The sequence below is a fragment of the Chiloscyllium plagiosum genome, chromosome 1, assembly GCF_004010195.1.
Source record: "Chiloscyllium plagiosum isolate BGI_BamShark_2017 chromosome 1, ASM401019v2, whole genome shotgun sequence".
Taxonomy (NCBI): domain Eukaryota; kingdom Metazoa; phylum Chordata; class Chondrichthyes; order Orectolobiformes; family Hemiscylliidae; genus Chiloscyllium; species Chiloscyllium plagiosum.
The window spans coordinates 30,660,998-30,682,788 of NC_057710.1; the positions used below are offsets into that span (position 1 = coordinate 30,660,998).

Here is a 21,791-nt window from a genome sequence, read left to right on the forward strand (position 1 = left end):
TGTTTTCATTGGGGAAAAGAAGGTTTAGGGGTGACTTGATAGAGGTGTACAAGATGATTAGGGGTTTAGATAGGGTTGACCGTGAGAACCTTTTTCCACGTATGGAGTCAGCTATTATGAGGGGGCATAGCTTTAAATTAAGGGGTGGTAGGTACAGGACAGATGTTAGGGGTAGATTCTTTACTCAGCGAGTCGTGAGTTCATGGAATGCCCTGCCAGTAGCAGTGGTGGACTCTCCCTCTTTATGGGCATTTAAACGGGCATTGGATAGGCATATGGAGGATAGTGGGCTAGTGTAGGTTAGGTGGGCTTGGATCGGCGCAACATTGAGGGCCAAAGGGCCTGTACTGCACTGTATTTTTCTATGTTCTATATTCTATATTTAAGTACCATCACCATCAGTAAAGAAGTTGTATTTTACAACCTAATGAGGCTAAAGGCAGGTAAATCCCTTGGACCCAATGGCTTGCATCCTGGGGTCCTAAAAATGGAGCTACACAGATAGTAAATGCATCTGAGGAATGTTGCTGAACAAAGAGTGCACGTTCACAGTGAAAGTGGAGGCCCAGGTAGACAGGATAGTGAAGAAAGCATTTGATATGCTTGCCTTTATTGGACAGAGCATTGAGTATGGTAGTTGCGGTCATGTTGCGGCTGCACACGACATTGGTTAGGCCACTTTTGGAATATTGCATTCAATTCTGGGTCTCCCTGGTATAGGAAAGATGTGGTGAAACTTGAAAGGGTTCAGAAAATATTCATAAGGATGTTGTCAGTGTTGGAAGGTTTGAGCTATAGGGAGAGGCTGAATAGGCTTAGGCTATATTCTGTGGCTGAAAGATGACCTTATAGACATTTATAAAATCATGAGGGGCATGGATAGGATAAATAGACAAGGGATTTTCCACAGGATAGAAGAGTACAAAACTAGAGGGCATTGTTTAAAGTGAGACGGGAAAGATTTAAAAGGGACCTAAGGGGCATTGTTTTTATTCGGAGGGTGGTCCATATATGGAATGAGTTGCTAGAGGAAATGGTGGAGTCTGGTACAATTACAACACTTAAAAAGCATCTAATGGGTAGATGAATAGGAAGAGTTTAGAGGGATATGGGCCAAATGCTGCCGAATGGGACTAGATTAATTTAGCTGGCCAGCATGGATGAGTTGGACCAAAGGATCAGTTTCCATATGTACACATCTACAACTCTATTTGGAAAATCACAATCTAATCAAGGTGAGTCAGCATGGCTTAAGGAAAAGGAAATTGTGTCTGACTAACTTATTAAAGCTTTTCAAGTAAGTCTCAACCAGAGTAAATAGAAGGGAACCAGTAGTTTATTGTATTTGGAATTCCAGAAGGTGTTCAGCAAAGTGCCTCACAAAATGTAAAGTCATATGATGTTGGACGTCATAAAGTGCTTGATAGAGAATTGGCTCATGGGCAGGAAATAACAAGTAGGGATAAGGGGTTCTTTTTCATTTTGGTGGCCCATGACAAGTGGGATTCCATGTGAAACAGTGCTGGGACCATAACTGTTTACAATATATGTTAACGACTTGGCAAGAAGAAGTGAATGCACTGGAACAAAATTTGCAGATAACACAAAAATTGGTGGAAAGGTAGATTTGAGAGGGATACAAACAGTTTACGAGATATTGATAGGTTACGTAATTGGGCAAAATGTTGGTAAATGGAGTATAATGTGGGAAAATGCAAAGTTGTTCATTTTGGAAGGGGAACACTATTACTTAAATGGACAGAAACTGCAGAAAGCTGCAACACATTGGGACTTGGCCGCACTTGTGCATGAAACACAGAAAGCTAGCACACAGGGGCAGCAGGTAGTCAGGAAGGTTAATGGAATGTTGGCCCTTTATTCAAGGGGTTGGAGTATAAGGATAGGGAAATCTTACTGCAACTGTACATGGTGCTGGTGAGACCACACCTGGAGTAATGTGAGCAGTTTTGGTCTCCTTATTTAAGGAATAATATTATTTCAATGAAGGCAGTTTAGAGAAGGATCAGTAGGATGAACCCACCCCCCACTCCCCCACAACTCCCCACACACCCCTCCCCCAGTGGGATTGTCTTATGAATGTTGAGCTCTACTCACTTGAGTTTAGAAGAATAAAAGGCGATCTCTTTGAAACACGTAGAAATCTTAGGTGGCTTGACAGGGTAAATATTGAGAGGGCATAACCTTAGGATAAAGGGTTGCCAATTTAAGACTCAGATGACGAGCCATTTCTTCTCTCAGAGGTTTGTGTGCCCTTGGGATTCCTTGCCACAGATAGCTGTGAGGGTATACGTCATTGTATATGTTTAAGGCTGAGATAGATGGATTCTTGATCAACTGGGGAATCAAGAGTTATGGGGAAAGGGCAAGCAAGTGGTCACAAGGAATCTCGGCTCAGCCATTATCCTATTGAATGATGGAGCAGGCTTGAGAACTTAAGCATGTTGCTTAAATTGGTAGCAAAATTTGTGAGAACTCAGAAATCTCCTCACAGCCTGTGTATGATTTTTCATATTGTCTCCTGAGCATGGCTACATACTGAGTTTATTAATACATCAATTCCCCTGTAAAGATTCACAAAACAAATAAAGCAGAGAAGTGGCCTTTTCTCAGATCATTACCAATCCTGCTTTCAAAAAGACATCTATTTAAACAGCACTCTGTGAACCATTTCAGTATGCAGGGTGTCAGTATTAGCACAGCACTTTCAACAATGGTTTGATACAACTGAATGGATTGCCAGGCCATTTTACAGGGCAATTACCAGTCAACCACATTGTTGTGAATCTGAAGTCACATGTAGGTCAGACAGGATGGCAAATTTCTTCTCCTGAAGTGTACCAATGAACCAGATGATTTTCTAACAATCCCGTACTTTTAAAATCCTTACTAATATAAACGATTTATTGCAAATTTATAAATTAGTTTAATTAAATGCATCCAGCTGCTATAGTGGAATTTGACCCCAAGTTTCTGCAGCATTACCTTGGTCTAATGTTTGCTTCATCAGCAAATAAAATTCATCCTCTCTAATGCCAACATCAGGTCAAACATCTATGTTTGAGCTGGGCAGATGTAGAGGGTACAGGTATTCCAGTCCCTTTTCACCTGTTACTGAAAAACGTCATGGTAGAAAAGGCAAAACCAATTACCTGTGTCTCCATGTTCACCAAAAATATTGATGAAGACATCAGCATCAGTGCCACTGCCTTTGACATCACCTGTAAACACACTCACGATGTACTTGTTTACTAGGGAACAAAATGGAGAGGATTTTAACAGTCACCCATGTTCAACAAGCACCTCGGAAGTCAATGCAACATGAACATTATTAGTAATTAAATAACTAGCTAATTAATTCTGCATGTTACAAAAATTAGTTGTACATCTGATGGCAGATGTTGCATGCATTCACCATTTGACGTACAGTAAAACAATATCTTTATTAGTGTCTTTTAAAGGCATTCTAAATGTATACAGAGTGTTATTGGTAAATCCTAATGTATGCCATGTATCTGAATTAATTCATAAAATAATCTGCTTATACTGTAATAAACATGATTGAAAATGCTGACCTGTATTAGTCACTGGGATACCCAAGTTGTAAGAATGCATATTTTCTTATCTTTTTATTTCTCCCTCCCTTATCTTCTTTATTTTCCCATCTCTATTCCTTTACTATGAAATTTATATATGTCTTCCCTTAAATTCAATCATTCTCGAGGAACTCCAGCAGATGATAGTTTTCAACGTGCTATTTCAAGTGTGAGATCAAAACCTCAATGTTCTGAACAAGGGTCACTGGATTCAAAATGTTAACTCTGTTTTCTTGCCACAGATGTTGCCAGACCTGTTCAGTTTCTCCAGCAATTTCTGTTTTTGTGTCAGCTTCAGTGTTCTCTTAAATCTATTCAAGTTGATAAGACTTACCTGAACAATGAATACTAAAAAATGATTTGTCACAATTCAGGGTGAATTCTCAAAGCCTACTGACCCATTGTTGTAATTGCTAAGCTCATGGCAATTCCATTTAGAGACATAGAGTCATAGAGATATACAGTACGGAAACAGATGCTTCGGTCCAATTTGTCCATGCTAACCAGATATCCGGTACAAATCTAGTCCCATTTGCCAGCATTTGGCTCATTTCCCACTAAACCCTTTCTATTCATATACCCATCCAGATGCCTTTTAAATGTTGTAATTGTACCAGCCTTCACCACTTCCTCTGGCAGCACATTCCATACACGCACTGCCCTCTGCGTGAAAAAAGCTACCCCTTAGGTCCCTTTTATATCTTTCCCTCTTACCTGAGCCCTTTAGTTTTTGACACCCCTACCCTAGGAAAAAGACCTTGTCTATTTACCCTATCCATGCCCCTCATGATTTTATAAACTCTATAAAGGTCACCCCTCAGCCTTCGACGCTCCAGGAAAAATAGCCCCAGCCTATTTAGCCTCTCCCTATAGCACAAACTGTCCAAGCTTGGGAACACCCTTGTAAATCTTTTCTGAACCCTTTCAAGTTTCACAACATTTAAGGTTATAATTATATCATTGGAGGCAGTTCACTAGGATGATAAAAACTGAAAGAACTGTGGATGCTGTGAATCAGAAACAAAAACAGAAATTGCTGGAGAAGCTCAGCAGTCCTGGCAGCATCTGTGGAAAGAAATCAGAGTCAACGTTTCAGGACGAGTGACCCTTCCTCATCAGAGTTACTCCTGTTCACTAGGATGATCGCTTTTAAGGAGGGGTTGCCTAATGAGCAAAGGCAAAATGAATTGGGCCTCTACTCACTGGAGCTGAGAAGAATGAGAGGCAATCTCATTGATACATATAAGATTCTTAAGGGGCATGACGGGGTAAGTGCTGAGAGGATGTTTCCCCTCATGGGAGAGTCTAGGCCCACAGTGCATAGTCTCAGAATAAAGGGGCATCACTTTAAGACTGAGATGAGGAGGAATTTTTTCTCTCAGAGGATTGAAAGTCATTGCCACAGATAACTATAGGGTCAGAGTCCTTATGTATGTTTAAGGCTGAGATGGATTTTTGATCAGCCATGATCCACTGGATGGTGGAGAAGGCTCAAGGGGCTGAAAAGCTACTCCCCTTCCTATTTCTTATAGTCACTCCCACCATAATAATTCAACAACTCTAAAAACATTAGCATGGATATAGAAACAGGGGCTCTTATGACAAAGTGGCAGAGTGCCAACCTCTAAGCCAGATGCCTGGGTTCAAGTCCCACCTGCATGGGAGGTGCACAATAAAATCTCTGAGTATATTGTGTAGATCCATTTCTGGAATATATCTGAAGACAAGTGACTATTACAATGACAATTAAACTCAGCAAAAGCTGTGATGGCCAGAGAAAGCAGCTTTATTTTAAATGCATGGGACACTAGTGTTGCTGGCTGGCATTTATCCCCCATCCCTAATTCTGTGGAGAAGGTGGTGGTGAGCCGCCTTCATGAACCACTGTAGCTCATGTGCTGAGATAGACCCACAATGTCATTAGGGAGGGAATTCCAGGATTTTGACCCAGTGACACTGAAGGAACAGCGATATATTTCCAAGTCAGGATGGTGAATGACTTGGAAACAAATTAGCATATGGAGTGTGCCCATAAACTGCTGCCTTTGTTGTGGGTTTGGAAGGTGCTGTCTAAAGATCTTTGGCGAATTTCTGCAGCACATCTTGTGGACTATATTTATTGTTGCTACTGAACATCGGTGATGGAGGTTTGTAGACGTGGTATCAATCAAGTGGACTGCTCTGTCCTGGATGGTGTCAAGCGTTTTGAGTGTTATTGGAACTGCACTCATCTGGACAAGTGGGGAGTATTCCATCACACTCCTGAACTGTGCCTTGTAGATGGTGCACAGGCTTTGGGGAGTCAGGTGAGTTTCTCACTGCTGGCTTCCTACTAGCCTTCACCTTGTTCCCGCACTTTGTTTCTACCTGGTCATTCATTCATTTGCTCTATATGAGACTTCACACACAAATTGACTGCAACTGTTCATCAACAAAATAACAGTGAGTTCATTCCAAAAGTAATCTGCCAGTTGCACAATATTTTGGAACACCCTAATACAATGATATAGAAGTACAAGTTTTGATCTTTTGAAGAAATGCAGCTAATTTCAGAGAACTGTTCTTGTATTGGTGTAAGAAATATTGTATACATCTGTGCAAAAATCAAGTTTCTTAGACTGGTTTTCTGACATTTTTTAAGGCCAAACGTCATAGCATCAATTCTTGAATGAGTAATTTTTTTGAGAGGTTGATTTGTCAGCTTGTTTTGGGTCCAAGTGAAATTCAAGAAAAGATTGTTGTAATGGAGCAAAATGAAATCAACAACAGTAAAGGATTCAAGTTGATCTTTATTCATAATCTGATCACTTTAGTAGTTTTAATAGGTATAAACAAAACTTAACCTTTAAAATACTAATTTTTTATTAGCATTTATATGATGTGAAAGCCCATTTTCACATCTCCAGGTTTACTTTAGTTCTGAATTATTTGGGATTTCTCCCTGAAAAACTAGGGTTGACTTTTGCATATGATATATGAAAATTAAATATCTACAATCATGGGGTCAGTCTTTACACAAGATCAACCTTTTACATACGTATATACAGCATTTCTAAAGCAAGGAAATTAGTTTGTCAACTTTCATATGGAATAGATGCAGGAAATTGTTATGTGTTTGTTATAAATGGGGAGCGGACATCCTGTAAGTTATGGGCTGGACATAAAACTACATACACAATATTATTGTATATTTTATCCTGCTGGTAATGTGCACTCATTTATCTTTTGCTCATTAGCCTAACAGACAGTTAGAAGGCAAATACAAAACAGTGAATGATAGTTGATTGCTGAACTGGTGTCATTGTAAAAGCCATTAACAAGGTCAAAAATACTGTAGGTAAGGTAATGTTGCCTAATTGCATTTTGGAGATTGATCAACCCTTGGAGAATCTTTCCTTGGGAGACTTTAAGTGAGAAGTACAATCAGCGCTATACCAGAGTGTCAGCAGAGGGGACATGCTGAACAGATTTACATGTTGCCCCTTTCTTGAGATCTAGTGTAGTAGCAAAAAAGGGACGTGGCTTACATTTGGGTACATCCATTGGGTTCAAACTTCCTAGTAGGTCCCGCACGTAGAGTCCATCTCCTTCCTCTTTACTAAGCCATTGGTTACAAGGGAAATAAAAACGGAGGTGGGGACGGTTCATATCGGTGATCACAACCCGATCCAAGAACCAACTGGCACTCATTCCTGTGTTGTCGTGTTCGATCCTAATACGTGGTAAAGGGGGAAAGCACAGCATACAGGTTGTTGAGTAAGAAAAACTAGAGGAAATGATCGCTAATGACAGACTACATAGATACATTTAGGTTGGTACCAATTTTTTTCTACAAACTTTCTCTGCCAATTCACTTTCCCAATTCTGCACCTCTCTCTTATGGTCTTATCATTGGTTTCTTGCTGGGCTCCAATCCCATAAACGTTCCTTACCTCCTGAAATTTTTCCTGATTGTATCTTCAGCTGACCTCCACATTTGTGCTCATCCAACTAGAATTCCTGATTAGCTTTCAGGCTAGGAACCATACACAAATTCTTACTACCTGTACTGAGATACTCAGGCGAAAGACCAAATCCCATGGACTAGGATCTCGTACAGGGAGTAATTCAACAAAGAAACTGAGAAAGGAGCAGGTCTAGGCCATTTGTCCCTTCAAACCTGTTCCACCATTCAACCTGAAGATAGCTGATCATCTATCGCTAAGCCATTTTTCCTATTATCCACATATCTCCTTGTTTTCATTAGTAACCAGAAATCTAACAATTCAAGTCCCACTCCAGTGTCTTCATGTAAGAATATAGAAAATAGAGGTAGATATAGGCTATTGGTCACCTTCTTTGGGGAGGCAATAGCCTAGTTGTACTATCCCTCGACTATTAATCCAGAAACTCAGCTAAAGTTCTGAGGGCCCAGGTTTGAATCCTGCCATGGCAGATGGTGGAATTTGAATTCAATTAAAAAAGAATCTGGAATTAAGATTCTACTGATGACCATGAAACCATTGTCAATTGTTAGGAAAAACTCATCTGGTTCACTAGGGAACATCCTCCAGGGAAGGAAATCTGCCATCCTCAACTGGTCTGGCCTACATGTGACTCCAGATCAACAGCAATGTGGTTTACTCTCAACTGCCCTCTCAAATGCCCTCTGAAGTAGTTCAAGGGAAGTTTGGGATGGATAATAAATGCTGGCCAGTTATTGATGTCGGCATCTTACATGTGAATAAAAGAAAATACCTGCTTAATTAATGATATCATGGCTGGTCTGATTGTGGCCTTAAGTCCACTTTTGTACTTGTCCCCTTAACACTTGACTCCTTTATAAATCAAAGAAGTCTTAACTCAGCCTTAAATATATTCAATTAACAAGCCTCCAGTGCTCACCAACAGTGGGTGAGGAGAATTCTAAACATCAACAACACTAACGCGTAAGAAGAAATTCCTTTTCATCTTCACCTTAACAGCGGCATGGTGACTCAGTGATTAGCACTGCTACCTCACAGCGCCAGGGACCCATGTTCAACCCCAGCCTCAGGAAATGTCTGTGAAGAGTTTGCACGTTCTCCCTGTGACAGTGTGGTTTGCTCCTATAGTCCAAAGTTGTGCAGGTTAGGTGGATTGGCCATGCTAAATTGTCCCGGGGTGTGCAGGCTAAGTGGGTTAGCCCTGGAAAATAGGCATGGGTATGGACTGAATTACCTGCTTCCACACTGAAGGGATTCTATGAGAGACCCATTATTGTGAAACTGTGTACACTAGTTTTAGATTTCCCAAACAGTGGAACCATCCTGTTAGCATCTATCTTGTCAAATCTCCTCAGAATCACATATTTCAATAAGATCATCTCTCTCGGATTCATAGAATCAAAAAGTACAGAAGAGGTCCTTCAGCCCATCAAGTCTGTACTGCCAAAAACATTCTTTTGTTTACACTAGTCCCAGTTTCCAGCACTAAGCCTCACAGCCGTGAACATTATGATACTTCAAGAACTTATCTGAATAAATTTTCGAGGTTGTGAGGTTTAAACCCCATGCCTCTCTGCCATCAATTACCCTCCCAAATTGTGCTTTCCAGTCCCCCCCTAACCTTTTCTTCTCTTAAATGCCTTCTAAACCTCCTGCTTTCACTTTAAAATATATCCCTTTGTTATTGATCCTTCGACTACAGGGAACAGCTGCTTTCTATTCATGCTGTCCATCTTTCTCATAATCTCAAATGCTTCCATCAGGCTCCCCCTTCAACCTTCTCTGCTCCAATGAGCTTATCCAGCCTCTCTTCATTGCTGAAATGCTCCATCCCAGGCAACATCTTCGTCAATCTCCTTTGTACCCTCTCCAGTGCAATCACAGCCTTCCTGTAGTTTGGTGACCAGAACTGCACACAATATTCCAGCTGTGGCCTAACCACAGTTTCAGCATAATTTCATTGGTCTTGTAATCCATGCCTCGCCTGATGAAAGCAAGTGTAAATTCTTCTGAAATCTAATGGCTACAGGCCCAAACTGCTCAAACTTTCTTTGTAAAACAACCCCATCACCCTGGAATGTAGTACTGCAGGAATGCCGTGAACTAAAAGGGGCTATTTTTTGCCTTTCAAATCAATGTAAATGATAACTCAGCACTTTTTCAAGAGGAGCACGGAAATCTTAGCTTCTTGTTGTCATTTATCCCTCAGCCAACACCAGCTGAAACAGATTATCTAATTATTTGATTTTGTTTGTCAGAGTTTGCAGGATGCAAATTGGCTGCCACATTATTGCAGGGATTATGCTTCAAAGTGCTTCATTGTATGGAAAATGGCTTCCCTTCCATTTTAATTCACTCTTTCATTGGCACTTTTCTCTACAGAACAATTTAATGCAATGATTATTCCTCTCACTTGGTATCCACACAAAAGACACTTGCCAGGAAATTGCAAACAGGAATGGGAACAATTTATGCACTTTTCCTTTCCTAATCAAGGGACATAATGTCCATATTTAACATGGGACTTGCTATCCTGACTAGTGACAAATAACCAAGCACAGACCAGGGATTTAACATTAGACATTTTGTAATGTTATAACAGACCCTCTTGGTGAAGGCGGTGCCCAGAGCAGGGACTCCTGGTGGAGATAGGCCTGGAGCCTGGTCTCTTGATAGTGGCTAGAGCAAGGACTCCTGGGTGGTAGGCCCAGAGCCTGGACTCACTGGTTGCAATGCCTGGAGCAAGAACACTTGGCAACTGTAGGTCGGAGCCTTGACTCTTAGTAGTGTTGGCAAGATAGCTCCAGCAGTAAGGCCAGGGTCTCCTGGGGAATTTATGTAATTCCTAGAGCGGGACTCCTTGAGGATCGGAACACCTTGCAGAAGCCCTCAAGTCATGCTCGAGACCCCAATTTGACAAAAGACGAACTCTTATTTAAGTAATTGATTTTTATCCTTATTTTACCTCAAAACCATGCCAGATTGTGGTGATAAAACACTTTTGATTGTATCTCCAAGTTATATGTGACAATAAATAAATCATTCATTCATTCAGACAGTGCCTTCAGTTTCTTAACTGATAAAGAAACTTAAAAGATTATACTTCTGAAATAGTATGCCAGACAGACTAGAATTGTGCTAGGTTAGTTGTTGTGGTTACTACTAACCACACCCCTCCTGAATTTATCGAGGCAAATTAGCCCTGGTTCCCGTTTGTATTGGTGACCATGTGTGTGAGCATATTGCCGAGATTAAATTACCTGTAAATAGCCTTACGATCGAGTAGTCTATTAATGCTCACTAATAAGTCCTACACAACAATAATGGTCTCACAGGGAAAAGATTACAGATTGACTGGTGCTAGCACATTCAGCAGCAGGTCAATATCTTCTGGAGAACAAATGTTTTGCAAGAAGGAAAAATGAATAGAAAATAATAAGGGGAGATATAAGAATACCTTATTTTCTTTATTGGCCCCACATTGTTGGTCTTGATCCGGAAAACATCGGTTTTGTTTTTCTCAAAGGCAGTTCTACTTCTGCAATGCACACATTATGTAAAATGTTTCAACAGAAAATTATGTAACTAAAGTCTAATTTGATATCAGTTTGTTGGAACCAGCAGGCAAACTTGAGAAGACATGCATTTTTAAAAAATCAAATGTGGATGCAATTCTTGGCTGTATTCTATGTTACCTCCAAAAATACTGCATTCACTAAAACAAAGCTTATAAAGGTATTTGTCAAAATAACTAAAGTAATTCTTTTAGATGTTAAATACAATGTAAAAAAATAATATTTATCCTTTTAATCTTGGGTTGGACCATTCAAGAGCTTGCAGACCTTTTCAAACTTAGGATCTCAAAATTAATTAAAATTAAAGTTGATAACCAATGATACTGCAAAAATGGCTGCTGCTAATATGAGTTGATGAAACTGAATGTGTTTGCATGATATTCCTTAGGTTTATACTTTTTTAAAAATTAAGAGGTGGAGTAATGTTACATGAAGGCATTAAGCATTCATGTGCCAATGTCATCAACAATAATTTCTGAGCTATGTACCTTTTCTGAGAATTATCTTCTAGCATCCCAATTAACAACCTTCATTCGGTTTCATATTACATGGTAGGTTTCTGCACCATGCTCATTTTTTAAAAGGTTAATTTCCTCTTTGCTATTTCTGAGCAAATAAATACTTTTAAAAGGGCTGGTGGAAAGCTTTAAAGGATAATCCACCTGGACTGCCAAAACTCTGTAACATTCCAAATTGAACACCATCATACTAGAGAAATGCATATTCCAGGTAAAAACAGTAGCTAATGGACTAAAAGAAAGCTGGGAAGTTAGTGAGGGAAATGATGTTGCAATGTGGAAAGACACTGAATGGAGTGTTCCATTTAACAATGCTGGACGTCATGATCACAAGACCTGAAGTGAGATCTTAAATTATTTTAAAAGCTATACTTCCTTGTTTATTTCAAAATGGACTTTGCTGGGCCAAATATGGCTGTTTTCAGTCATATGACGTTTGGAAGTATGTTGCAATTCTAGAAGACATCCTATCAGTATAAAGGACAAAGCTAAAACCACCATCCACCAGGAATCTCATACACCCTTCACTGTGTGGATACTGAAGTCAAACTACGATAGAGATTGCATCAGCCCATTAAGGATTGAGAACAAAAGAGAGTTATTGAAAATGATTATGCCCAAAGTGGTACTAATGGTCTAACACAACAAGCAATGGATTTGGACCAGAGCCATAGAGGGCTAACCTTGTTATGCTTGAAGAGTTGCTAATAATTCTATTTATTCCTACAGTGAATATTGAATCCCTAGTCAGAGATATGTAAAGCAAATGGTAAACTGAAACTGGTTAATGATCACATTATCAAAACTCCTCTGATCTTTGAAAAAACCTTAATAATAATTTCTGAACCCTGGCCCCAGTAAGGTTAAAAATATCCAGTGTACTGTTGCCATCTTACTTAGTAAAAATCTAACTAATTGCTTTGCAGCACGAAGTTAAACATTGATACAGAGACAGACAGGAAATTTACTTGTACAAACAGAAACCAATTTATGCAGCATGAGAAGTGGGTGCTGATTGGGCCATTGTCGGCAATGAAATGTTACAGGAATAGATAGCTATTAACTTCAACTCTCAGACCAGGTAGGAAGACAGGGATACACCGAAAACGTCAACTTCTCCATTTCCTGATGCTGGCTGGCTAGCTTGTTCTTCCAGCCTCCTGCTTGTCTACCTTGGATTCCAGCATCTGCAGTTTTTTTTGTCTCTAACAAACTTTCTCCTTTTAGGAACATTTAAGAATCTGAGTGTTAATTCCACAACCAGAGTCTAAGCTTGGCTAAGCCTGCCTACAGGCTAAATCTTCTTCAAAATCCAGTTCTGTAAAGTGAACAAAGTCTGCATTCCAACAGTATCTTGCTGGGCCTTGATCCCTTAAAAGGACTTCTGCAACTTCATTCAATTTCACCCACCTGAATAAAAACTCCTACGCAAAAGAACCTTCACTGGATACTGACCTTCTGGATCTGGACAAAAATCGTGTAAATTAATGTCCTTTTTTTGGCTATTCTTAATTGTAAACGCTAAATTGAAGGGGGATGATGGGAAGAAACATTGGGGGTCATTGACAGTAACTGGGGGGCGATGGATTGGCAATGAAATCTGAAGAACTGCATATAGACCTACACAATATTTGTAAGAAGACAGAACAAATGGTGGTGAAATTTATTACAGATAAGTACAGTGTCTTATACACTGAAAGAAAAACGCTACTGAATGATAATGGCCCTACTGAAGACGCAAAAGAAAACTGGAAGTTACTGTTGATTCGATACTTTCTGTGTTTACTGTTCTAGATGGACATGCTGAAATTATAAAGCTGATGCAGACACAAAGGGCTGAACGGCCTCATCTGTGATTCTGATGGCAGCACAAGAAAAATAAATGGACAAGGTTGTTTGGTAGTTTGACAAGACTTGATTAAGAGGAAAAGTTAGCAAATTTAACAGTTTTAATCAGGGAAGCTTATACAAGTATACAAAAACATTATGTGGAAATAGAAAGGGTTTAATCCTGAATACAATTTGGAGTTAAATGATCCCTCCAGGAATGTGTGTTACTGCATTAAGGATAATTGGTAGCAAACATCATTAGTTGAAAATTGTCAACATGGTGAGGAAAAAATATTAAGAAAATGTATAAGTACAGAAAGTTTTTAAGCTCTCAAAGAGATTAGCTGATTCAGTGACCATGGTATCCCTTAAGGCAGTGCTTCCCAAACCTTTTCCTACTGTGACCCTGTTATTAGACTTGAAAATGGCCTCAACTCCTCTGAAAGACTGGCTACCTAACAGTAAGTAGGGATAAATGGGTCTTTTATTGAACTGACAGAATATTTGAGTGGTATGCCACAGGGTCAGTACTGGGGCATTTTCAATCCATGCTAATGTGTTACCCCCTGCACCATTTTCCACAGTTACCTTTGATGTGGAACCTTATCAAATGTCTTCTGGAAACCTCAGTACAATTCATGCAGTGATTCCCCTGTATCCACAGCACAAGACTATACTCTGCATTCTCTCCTAAAACCCTGATGTACTTATGTAAGGTATGATTTGTGTGGTTAGCACGCAAACAATACTTTTCACTGTATCGCAATACGTGTCCAATACATCCAATAAGTTCCTTTGTGCAAAATTTTATTGGCGCTGCCTGATTAACTTGTACTTGAAGCCCTGTTATGCTGTCTTTAATAATAGCTTCTAACATTTTCCCTATGACAGACACCAAATGATAGGTTTGTGAAACACTTTGTGTAATGATAGTACTAGCACCAAGGTCTCCTATGTAAGATAAAGCATAGGTTAGCTCCTTCTACATTGCTTCCAAAAAAGGCCTCAGCTGCAACCTCAAAGCTGTACTTGTTTGACATGTTATTTTCCTCAATATAGGTAATTTAAGTTAACTTAACAAGAAACATTTAAATACATATGAACTATGAACTTTCTTTAATAATTATCCAATTTTGTTTCTATGTCCTATTATTCATATAGCTTTTTTATATTCATCATGTGAATATATATTGTCATTGTAGCTTTACATAACAAAACCAAGTGGTCATCTTTTTCTTCTATAACTACAAGGATAATTATCACTGTGCCAATGTTTTATGAGATGACCAAACATCTATAATATTAGCCCTATTATCCAAGTGTGACTTTAAACTGAAAACAACATCAAAATTGCAAACCTGGTTCCAGCAAGATAATTTACTCATAACACTTACCTGTACAGATTATTTACATACTTATTATTTTTAGAATAGGGAGCAAGTTGTTTATCAATTGAACACTTTTAAAAAAAGATACATGATATTCTATCCCATTTATTATGATATGTACTTCATTGATCCAGTAATCAGTGCTATAGAAAGCCCGAAGTGCACACATGATAAATGGGTCTAAAATTTCATGTATTCTTTTTTCTCCAAGTTGCTGAAGAAAATTAAAACATCAGCTGCCAGCAACAAGTGAAGAAAGTGAAGATTCATGATATTTCATCGTTTTTATCAGTTTTGGTAGATCTTAGCTAACCCAGCACATCCTCAGTCTCCAACTTCCTACATTCAAAGCTTAGCCAAATCTTGATAAATCCGTCTGAAATCTCATGCATTTTCTCAATCCCAAAATCTGGACATTCTGAGAGAAAAAAAGGGCAACAAAGAGTTAATGTTAGCTCCTCATCTGTTGATACATCATTTTCTATCCTCTTATCATGGCTTTTTGTGTTTTCAATGACAATGGGTGTAGGGGTTTGTAGAAAAAATTGCTTGGACAGCAAATTAGCATTGAAGCTTTTTTTTCATAACCTAGGCCATGAATTGTGTCTTAACAGTATCCAGATTTTCAGATAACCAGTTGTCTTTGAGCCAAATGGAAGCAAGCCTGATTAATAATGTGATACGCTACACCACAGATTATTACCCAGGCAGTGAAAACTAACATTTTGAGTCTTCAGTACTCAAATTTAATACAGTGGCACAGTAAATGTATTAAACATGAAGGCAAGATTAATTAAACTCTTTTGTTCAAGTTTTATAGTCACTGAATCCTCCCTGAAAAGAATATAGCAACATATGCATTTGGTCGTTGCCAAGAGGAAGATGATTTCTTCCGCTATATATCCAAAGATGTGTGGATTAGCCATGAGAAATGCAGGGTTGTGGGGATAGGGTGGGTCTGGGTGGGATGCTCTTTGGAGGATCAGTGTGGATGAGCCGAATGGCCTGCTTCCACACTGTAAGGATTCTATGATATGAAGACCCCACCCCCATTTCATGGGGTGACTTCTTTCTTAATCATTCTAAAATGAGAGGTACTACGTAGTTACAAGTGTTTCCTCATGAAATCCCCTAGGAACTGATGCTTTGGATCAGTATCATTGGCTGCTGCAGAACATTGTTCCCTGCAAAAAACTCTCTAGCTACATCCAGTAGCTAAGCAGAGGCTTTCTGGGGTTTGAAGATTCCCATTCAAAGTAGTGAACCTCATTATAGTGAATACAAGCATTCAATGAATTGTGTCCCTTCCCCATAAGTGACAAATACTGAACAGTGCCAGAGCCTCAAGAAACTCCTCCACAGGAATGCTCATGAGCTGGGCACTTCACCCGCCAACATAGGGCTTATGCACCAATTGGGAAGCTGAGCTTGAACCCCAACAGTTCCATGGGGACACCCCTGGTAATTATACATTTTCCAGGCACTCATGCTGTCGGCATCTGGTCTTTCTGGTGATAGAGGTCCCAGTAGCAAACCCCTCAGCCACAGGCCGGTAGCACAGCACTGCTCAGAAATGCCAGTGGGAGCAGCGGCTACGGTCATTCCTGACCAACCTAAAGACTCAGGATTGCACTGAGAGCCCCGGAATCCAGGTAAATACCTTGGGAAATGGGGACACAGAGGTTGGAGGCAGTGGCCCAGTGCATTTGGAAAAATAATTCTGTGCTATGATTACTTACTGTTGTACACTATCACAATATATCGTGGTACGAACACTCTGGTACATTGTACTGAGAAGGTCACAACAAAGTAATTACAGCATGATTAAAAAGAACAAAATATTAATAAATAGAATGGCATCACTGGTTAATTGAAGAAGCCATTGATTGTTTAATAGCTCATGATAAGAAGGTCTAGAATCTCATGTGTTTTCTTACATCTCTGAGAACCAACCGGACATTGGATTAGTACATGACCTTGTTACATCTGAAGATACATGATATTCCATCCTTTTTGCTATGGTTTGTCAAATGTAAACGTAACACCCAGCATCAAATAGTGGTTCTGATCAAGTGACCCTTTGCTGGAAATTGAACCCATGTAGATGTGGGGTGACAACAGAAACTGCACAATGATGTTCATCATTTTATGACAATGAACCTTATGCCAGTCATTGCTTCAGCTTACACATGTATAATAACCACTTTTAAAAGTGACTGGTAACATGTGCTACAGCTAGCATGAAAACACCAAAGATTAGAAAGAGGAAACTAAAGAAGAAAAATGTACAAAAGCTCTTCCAAACAGCAAAGATGTAGTTACAGGAGGATGCATTGTTCCAGGGGAATGATTCAAGCCTGACTCATTCTTCTTTGGATAATTATGCAATTGTCCCCAATAAAAACTGTCCTCAAGACCCTCTCAGCATTTCCATAATTTTTAACAGACAATTTCAGTAAACTAAAGGAGATAATATACCACAAATAGACAAGCTCATCGATGAGTTGAGACCTAGTTTATGCCCCTACATTGAGCACAGACTAACCCTTCTGGAGGAGGTCACCAGAAAACCAGACATGATTTGTTGACCAACCTCCCGAAGGCTTGAACCCCCTGATAATGGTTGAGGGAACCTATTGTGCAAGGATCATGATAAATCAAACCGTGTTCCTGTTGGCTCATCCTTCATTCAAAGGCAATCTGTGACAAAGACATTGTTGTTCCTTGAGATGGAGAAGACTTGATGGCAACCATTTCATTGCTGTTGCTGCTGATCCCTCTCACCTCTTTGGCCATATCAACCACCCCAAGAACCCACTCCTGTCCTTAGTCCATTGTGGCCTGAGATCCTGAGACCATCTTGGGCAATGGGTAGATGTTGTGCTGCCAGGAGGTATCACCTTTTCCGTAGTGTTGTTGTTCAATAGAGCCAGATCTCTGAGTGGCAGTGGGTGGAACTTCCACTCATAGGACCCTAGATCAAATAGAATGCTCACCATTATCCAGTTAATGCCTAAGTAGTACTTAATGCATTTGGCCTTCCCTGTAAGACATGATACAGGCTCCTGCTGACTCCTGCAGACAAAGATCCTTTCACATCCATTAAATGCTGCCCATGATGTGAATGAGTGCAAGGGTATATTGAGCAGGATAAGTGCTGCAGCTATTAACAGCCTTGCATTACTTCAAAAGACAAAACATAGCAAAACAGGTCTAAAATTTCATGTATTTTCTTGAAAGCCAACACAAACACATCTAAGCAGTCAAACTTAGTATCTTTCTCCTTTGTTTGCTGAATGTGAACCTAAAGTGTCAGTGGATACCTCTTCTCTGTGCTGTAGAAATGGATAAATACATTTAGGTTAAGGTCAGTATTACAACAGGGGAATAATGGTTTCATTTATTTTAATAACAAATATGGTACATACTTAATTACTTGCCTGCACTCAAAGTTAATTTTGATCTATAATGATTAAATTATACTCTTGTATTAAATGCTTTCAATCATTAGATGAGAAACATTTTTCTCTTATAATTTTGTACCTTTGTGCTAATTCTTTTTCATTTGTCTCATTTTCAACTCATGTCTAGAAGCTACTTACAGCTGATATAAGAAGTCAGTAGAAGCTATACTTCTTGTGTAAGAATACTTAATTCTTCATGGCACCATTTTTCTGCACTGTCATTGATAAATTATTAAGTAAATATTTCCATTATGTCAATTAATACCATGAACTGGTATGCTGCATGAAGTGAATCATTAAATACACATGTAGTATACACCATAATCTCGTGCAGTCTTTTTAATGTGAAGCCCTATGTCATTTCACAATGCAAAACTGTAGATAAAATTTTGCCATTGGCAGGTCTTGTCAGGAAAATGTCAAATTTTACAATCATAACCAAATTGAAACATTCAAAAGATGCTATCACAGAATACTGATTGTATATTTTTGTCAGCACATTAAATTTTAATGAACGAACTCAGATAATAAAAATGATAGATAAATCAAAGAAATACAAAGTTCTTAAAAACATAATAAAATGTATGTATTGACTTTCCTATGTGTTTTATGTGAAGACATCAGAACCCTCAAAAACATGGGCCTGAACTGTATATTTTTCTCCCAGAGCAGTTACTTTTTAATGTGATGGCAGGTCCTGCAGTTTTAAAAATTATTTCCAAGGTGCAGCCACACCATGTCAGCTACACAAACAACAGAAACTTCTTTCTCAGTCTTAAACAAAATCCCTTTGGTTATTCTGCAAAATATTTGATGGGGAAACTAGAAAGGGTGCTTGGATACTTAACTGTTCTTTTAGGATCTTGGAGGTGGAACTTGAAAATGTTTAATTCCACAGCATCTGCTGTCTGATCCTCATGGGTTACTGGCCTGGAAGTCAAACTGACTGACGAGCCTGCTTCGGATTGCAGGCTACAGGCAGATCTGATCCTAACTGAAGGCCAGAGGTGGGGGAATGTAATCCTGAGGGGGACCAAATCCTGGCCCAGGAGGACTCAACCTGGTTGGGTGTGGTAGGGTGGTACAGATCTTCTTTAAAAATAATGGCAACTGATCACAAAAATTGCCCAAAGAAATTCTCAGTGACAAGGTGCTCTGCATTCCAAGTTGAGTTCTTTTGTAAATATATCTGGGCTGCCAAAGTAATACTGCAGATGGATACATACCCATATCACTAGAAAGAATAAAGTCAAACAGTAAGGCTACTATTTAGAATAATTATAGCTCTTATCTATTCTAAAGGTTGCAAGATTAGGAGTGATAGCTTTGGATGGGGATGCTGAACAATGATTTGCATGCAGTTTTTCTCCATTACAGTCACTTCAATTCAGCCATTAAGTGTGTAATGGTTGTCTACATATTGGCAAACTTGTTTGTTTTTGTTTCAAAAAAAGTTATTTCAATTCAGCTGGAATAACAATTGTGCTCTTAAATATCATATGCAGTCTTCAGTCATCTTTTCATCACATCTGTCAATATGGAGCCGAGTATTTAACTCCTAAATCTCCAAATTAGTGCAATGACTGCAGCAAGTAAATCAGCCTGAGTTGAGTGGTAATGATTAAATCTTAACATAAATTGGCTGCTGACACAATATATTGTCATATTAGCTAAGATTTTGACTTCATGCAATTAGCTGCCATTTAGACATCACCATTCCATTCCAAGAATGGGATTTTCTTTTCCATTTTCTCCCTGGTACATTAAATGAATGCACCAAATATAAAAGGATCTCAAACTTTGAGGAAGATGCAATTTTGATGTTTTAATCCACCCTTTCTGAGGCAGGTGGGACCATGCTCATAACGGCTCTCTGATTAGAAGAGAACTTGCTCACCTGAAGGAGTTAACTGGCCTCTGAAAAAGAATACTGCACTCTTTGGTGCAGTGGTATTGCCACTACCTCTGAGCCAGGAGGTTGGGTTCATATGCCATCTGCTCCAGAGGTGCGAAATAACAGTTCTGAACAGTTTGATTAGAAAATATCTACACAGTACTAGGCAGTAATGGGATTTAAACTCCTCAGAGACTGGAACCTGAATCCAGTGCTACTACAATGCTGTAGCTTTATTTAAGATGTTATGATTGAATGGTAAGGTCCTGGGGAGTGTTGCTGAACAAAGAGACCTTGGAGTACAGGTTCATAGCTCCTTGAAAGTGGAGACGCAGGTAGATAGGATAGTGACAAAGGCACTTGGTATGCTTTCCTTTATTGGTCAGAGCATTGAGTTTAGGAGTTGGGAGGTCATGTTGCAGCTGTACAGGATGTTGGTTAGGCCACTTTTGGAATATTGTGTGAAATTCTGGTCTCATTTCTTCCGGAAGGAGGTTGTGAAACTTGAAGGGTTCAGAAAAAACTTACAAGGATGTTGCTAGGGTGGGAGAATTCAAGCTATAGGCTGGGGCTGTTTTACCAGAGCATCAGAGGCTGAGGGGCGACATTATAGAGGTTTATAAATTCATGGGGGGCATAGATAAGGTAAATAGACAAAGTCTTTCCCCTGTGTTGGGGGAGTCCAGAAATAGAGGGCATAGGTTTAGGGTGAGAGGGGAAAGATATAAAAGAGACCTGAGTGGCAAATTTTTACACACAGGGTGGTACATGTATGGAATGAGCTGATAGAGGAAGGGGTGGAGACTGGTACAATTGCAACATTTAAAAGGCATTTGGATGGGTATATGAATAGGAAGGGTTTGGAGGGATTTGAGCCGGGTGCTGGCAGGTGGGACTAGATTGGGTTGAGACATCCGGTCAGCATGGACGAGTTGGACCAAAGGGTCTGTTTCCGTGCTGTATATCTATGACTCTATGAAACTATTACTGATGGCAATTAGAAACCTTGGGTCAGCAATGCTCCAACTAAGCTGTGTGTAGCCATGTAGCAACTGGATGATATCATGCAGGCTTTGTTTCACATGAATTAACCTGGGTGTGAGGCCGAATAAAACAGACATTGATTATCCATGTACAACCATTAAATATTAAAGGAAATGTTGGTCTTATGAAATATGTTAACTGTTGTGCAATCAGCACAGGAGGTGGCAGTGAGTACAATAAATACCATCCTCTCTGTTTATACCCGTCAGTGGAGACATGATTAATACAGAATAATTATAGCACAACAATCTGCTTTCACAGCCCTGAACTCTGGAAACATAATTCACTTACTTGCTGGTCAGGTGCACCTTTGGCGTTATCCCATACTCGCCGAAGAGAGTGACAAAGATATTGGCATCGGTTCCGGCTCCTCGGACGTCACCCGTTACAGTTACAACTTCATAAACTGTTAGTGAAGGATAAGAGGAAATTAAAAAAGATTAAGGGAGATGGAAGGAATTGACTAGAGATCGTTTGATTCAAAATTGGAAATCTACCA

At 39.5% G+C, this 21,791-nt stretch overlaps 1 protein-coding gene across 1 annotated transcript in view; it reads right to left on the reverse strand.

Moving 5' to 3' along the window:
- Positions 1-21,791, reverse strand: part of LOC122562013 (lipoxygenase homology domain-containing protein 1-like) — a 222,353-nt gene that overhangs the window by 109,749 nt on the left and 90,813 nt on the right. The window contains exons 10-13 of the mRNA XM_043714444.1: positions 21,584-21,698; positions 11,037-11,117; positions 7,142-7,326; positions 3,171-3,269 (exon numbers count right to left, since the gene is read on the reverse strand). Coding sequence (XP_043570379.1) covers positions 3,171-3,269; positions 7,142-7,326; positions 11,037-11,117; positions 21,584-21,698 — 480 coding nt within the window. The remainder of the gene's footprint in view (positions 1-3,170; positions 3,270-7,141; positions 7,327-11,036; positions 11,118-21,583; positions 21,699-21,791) is intronic.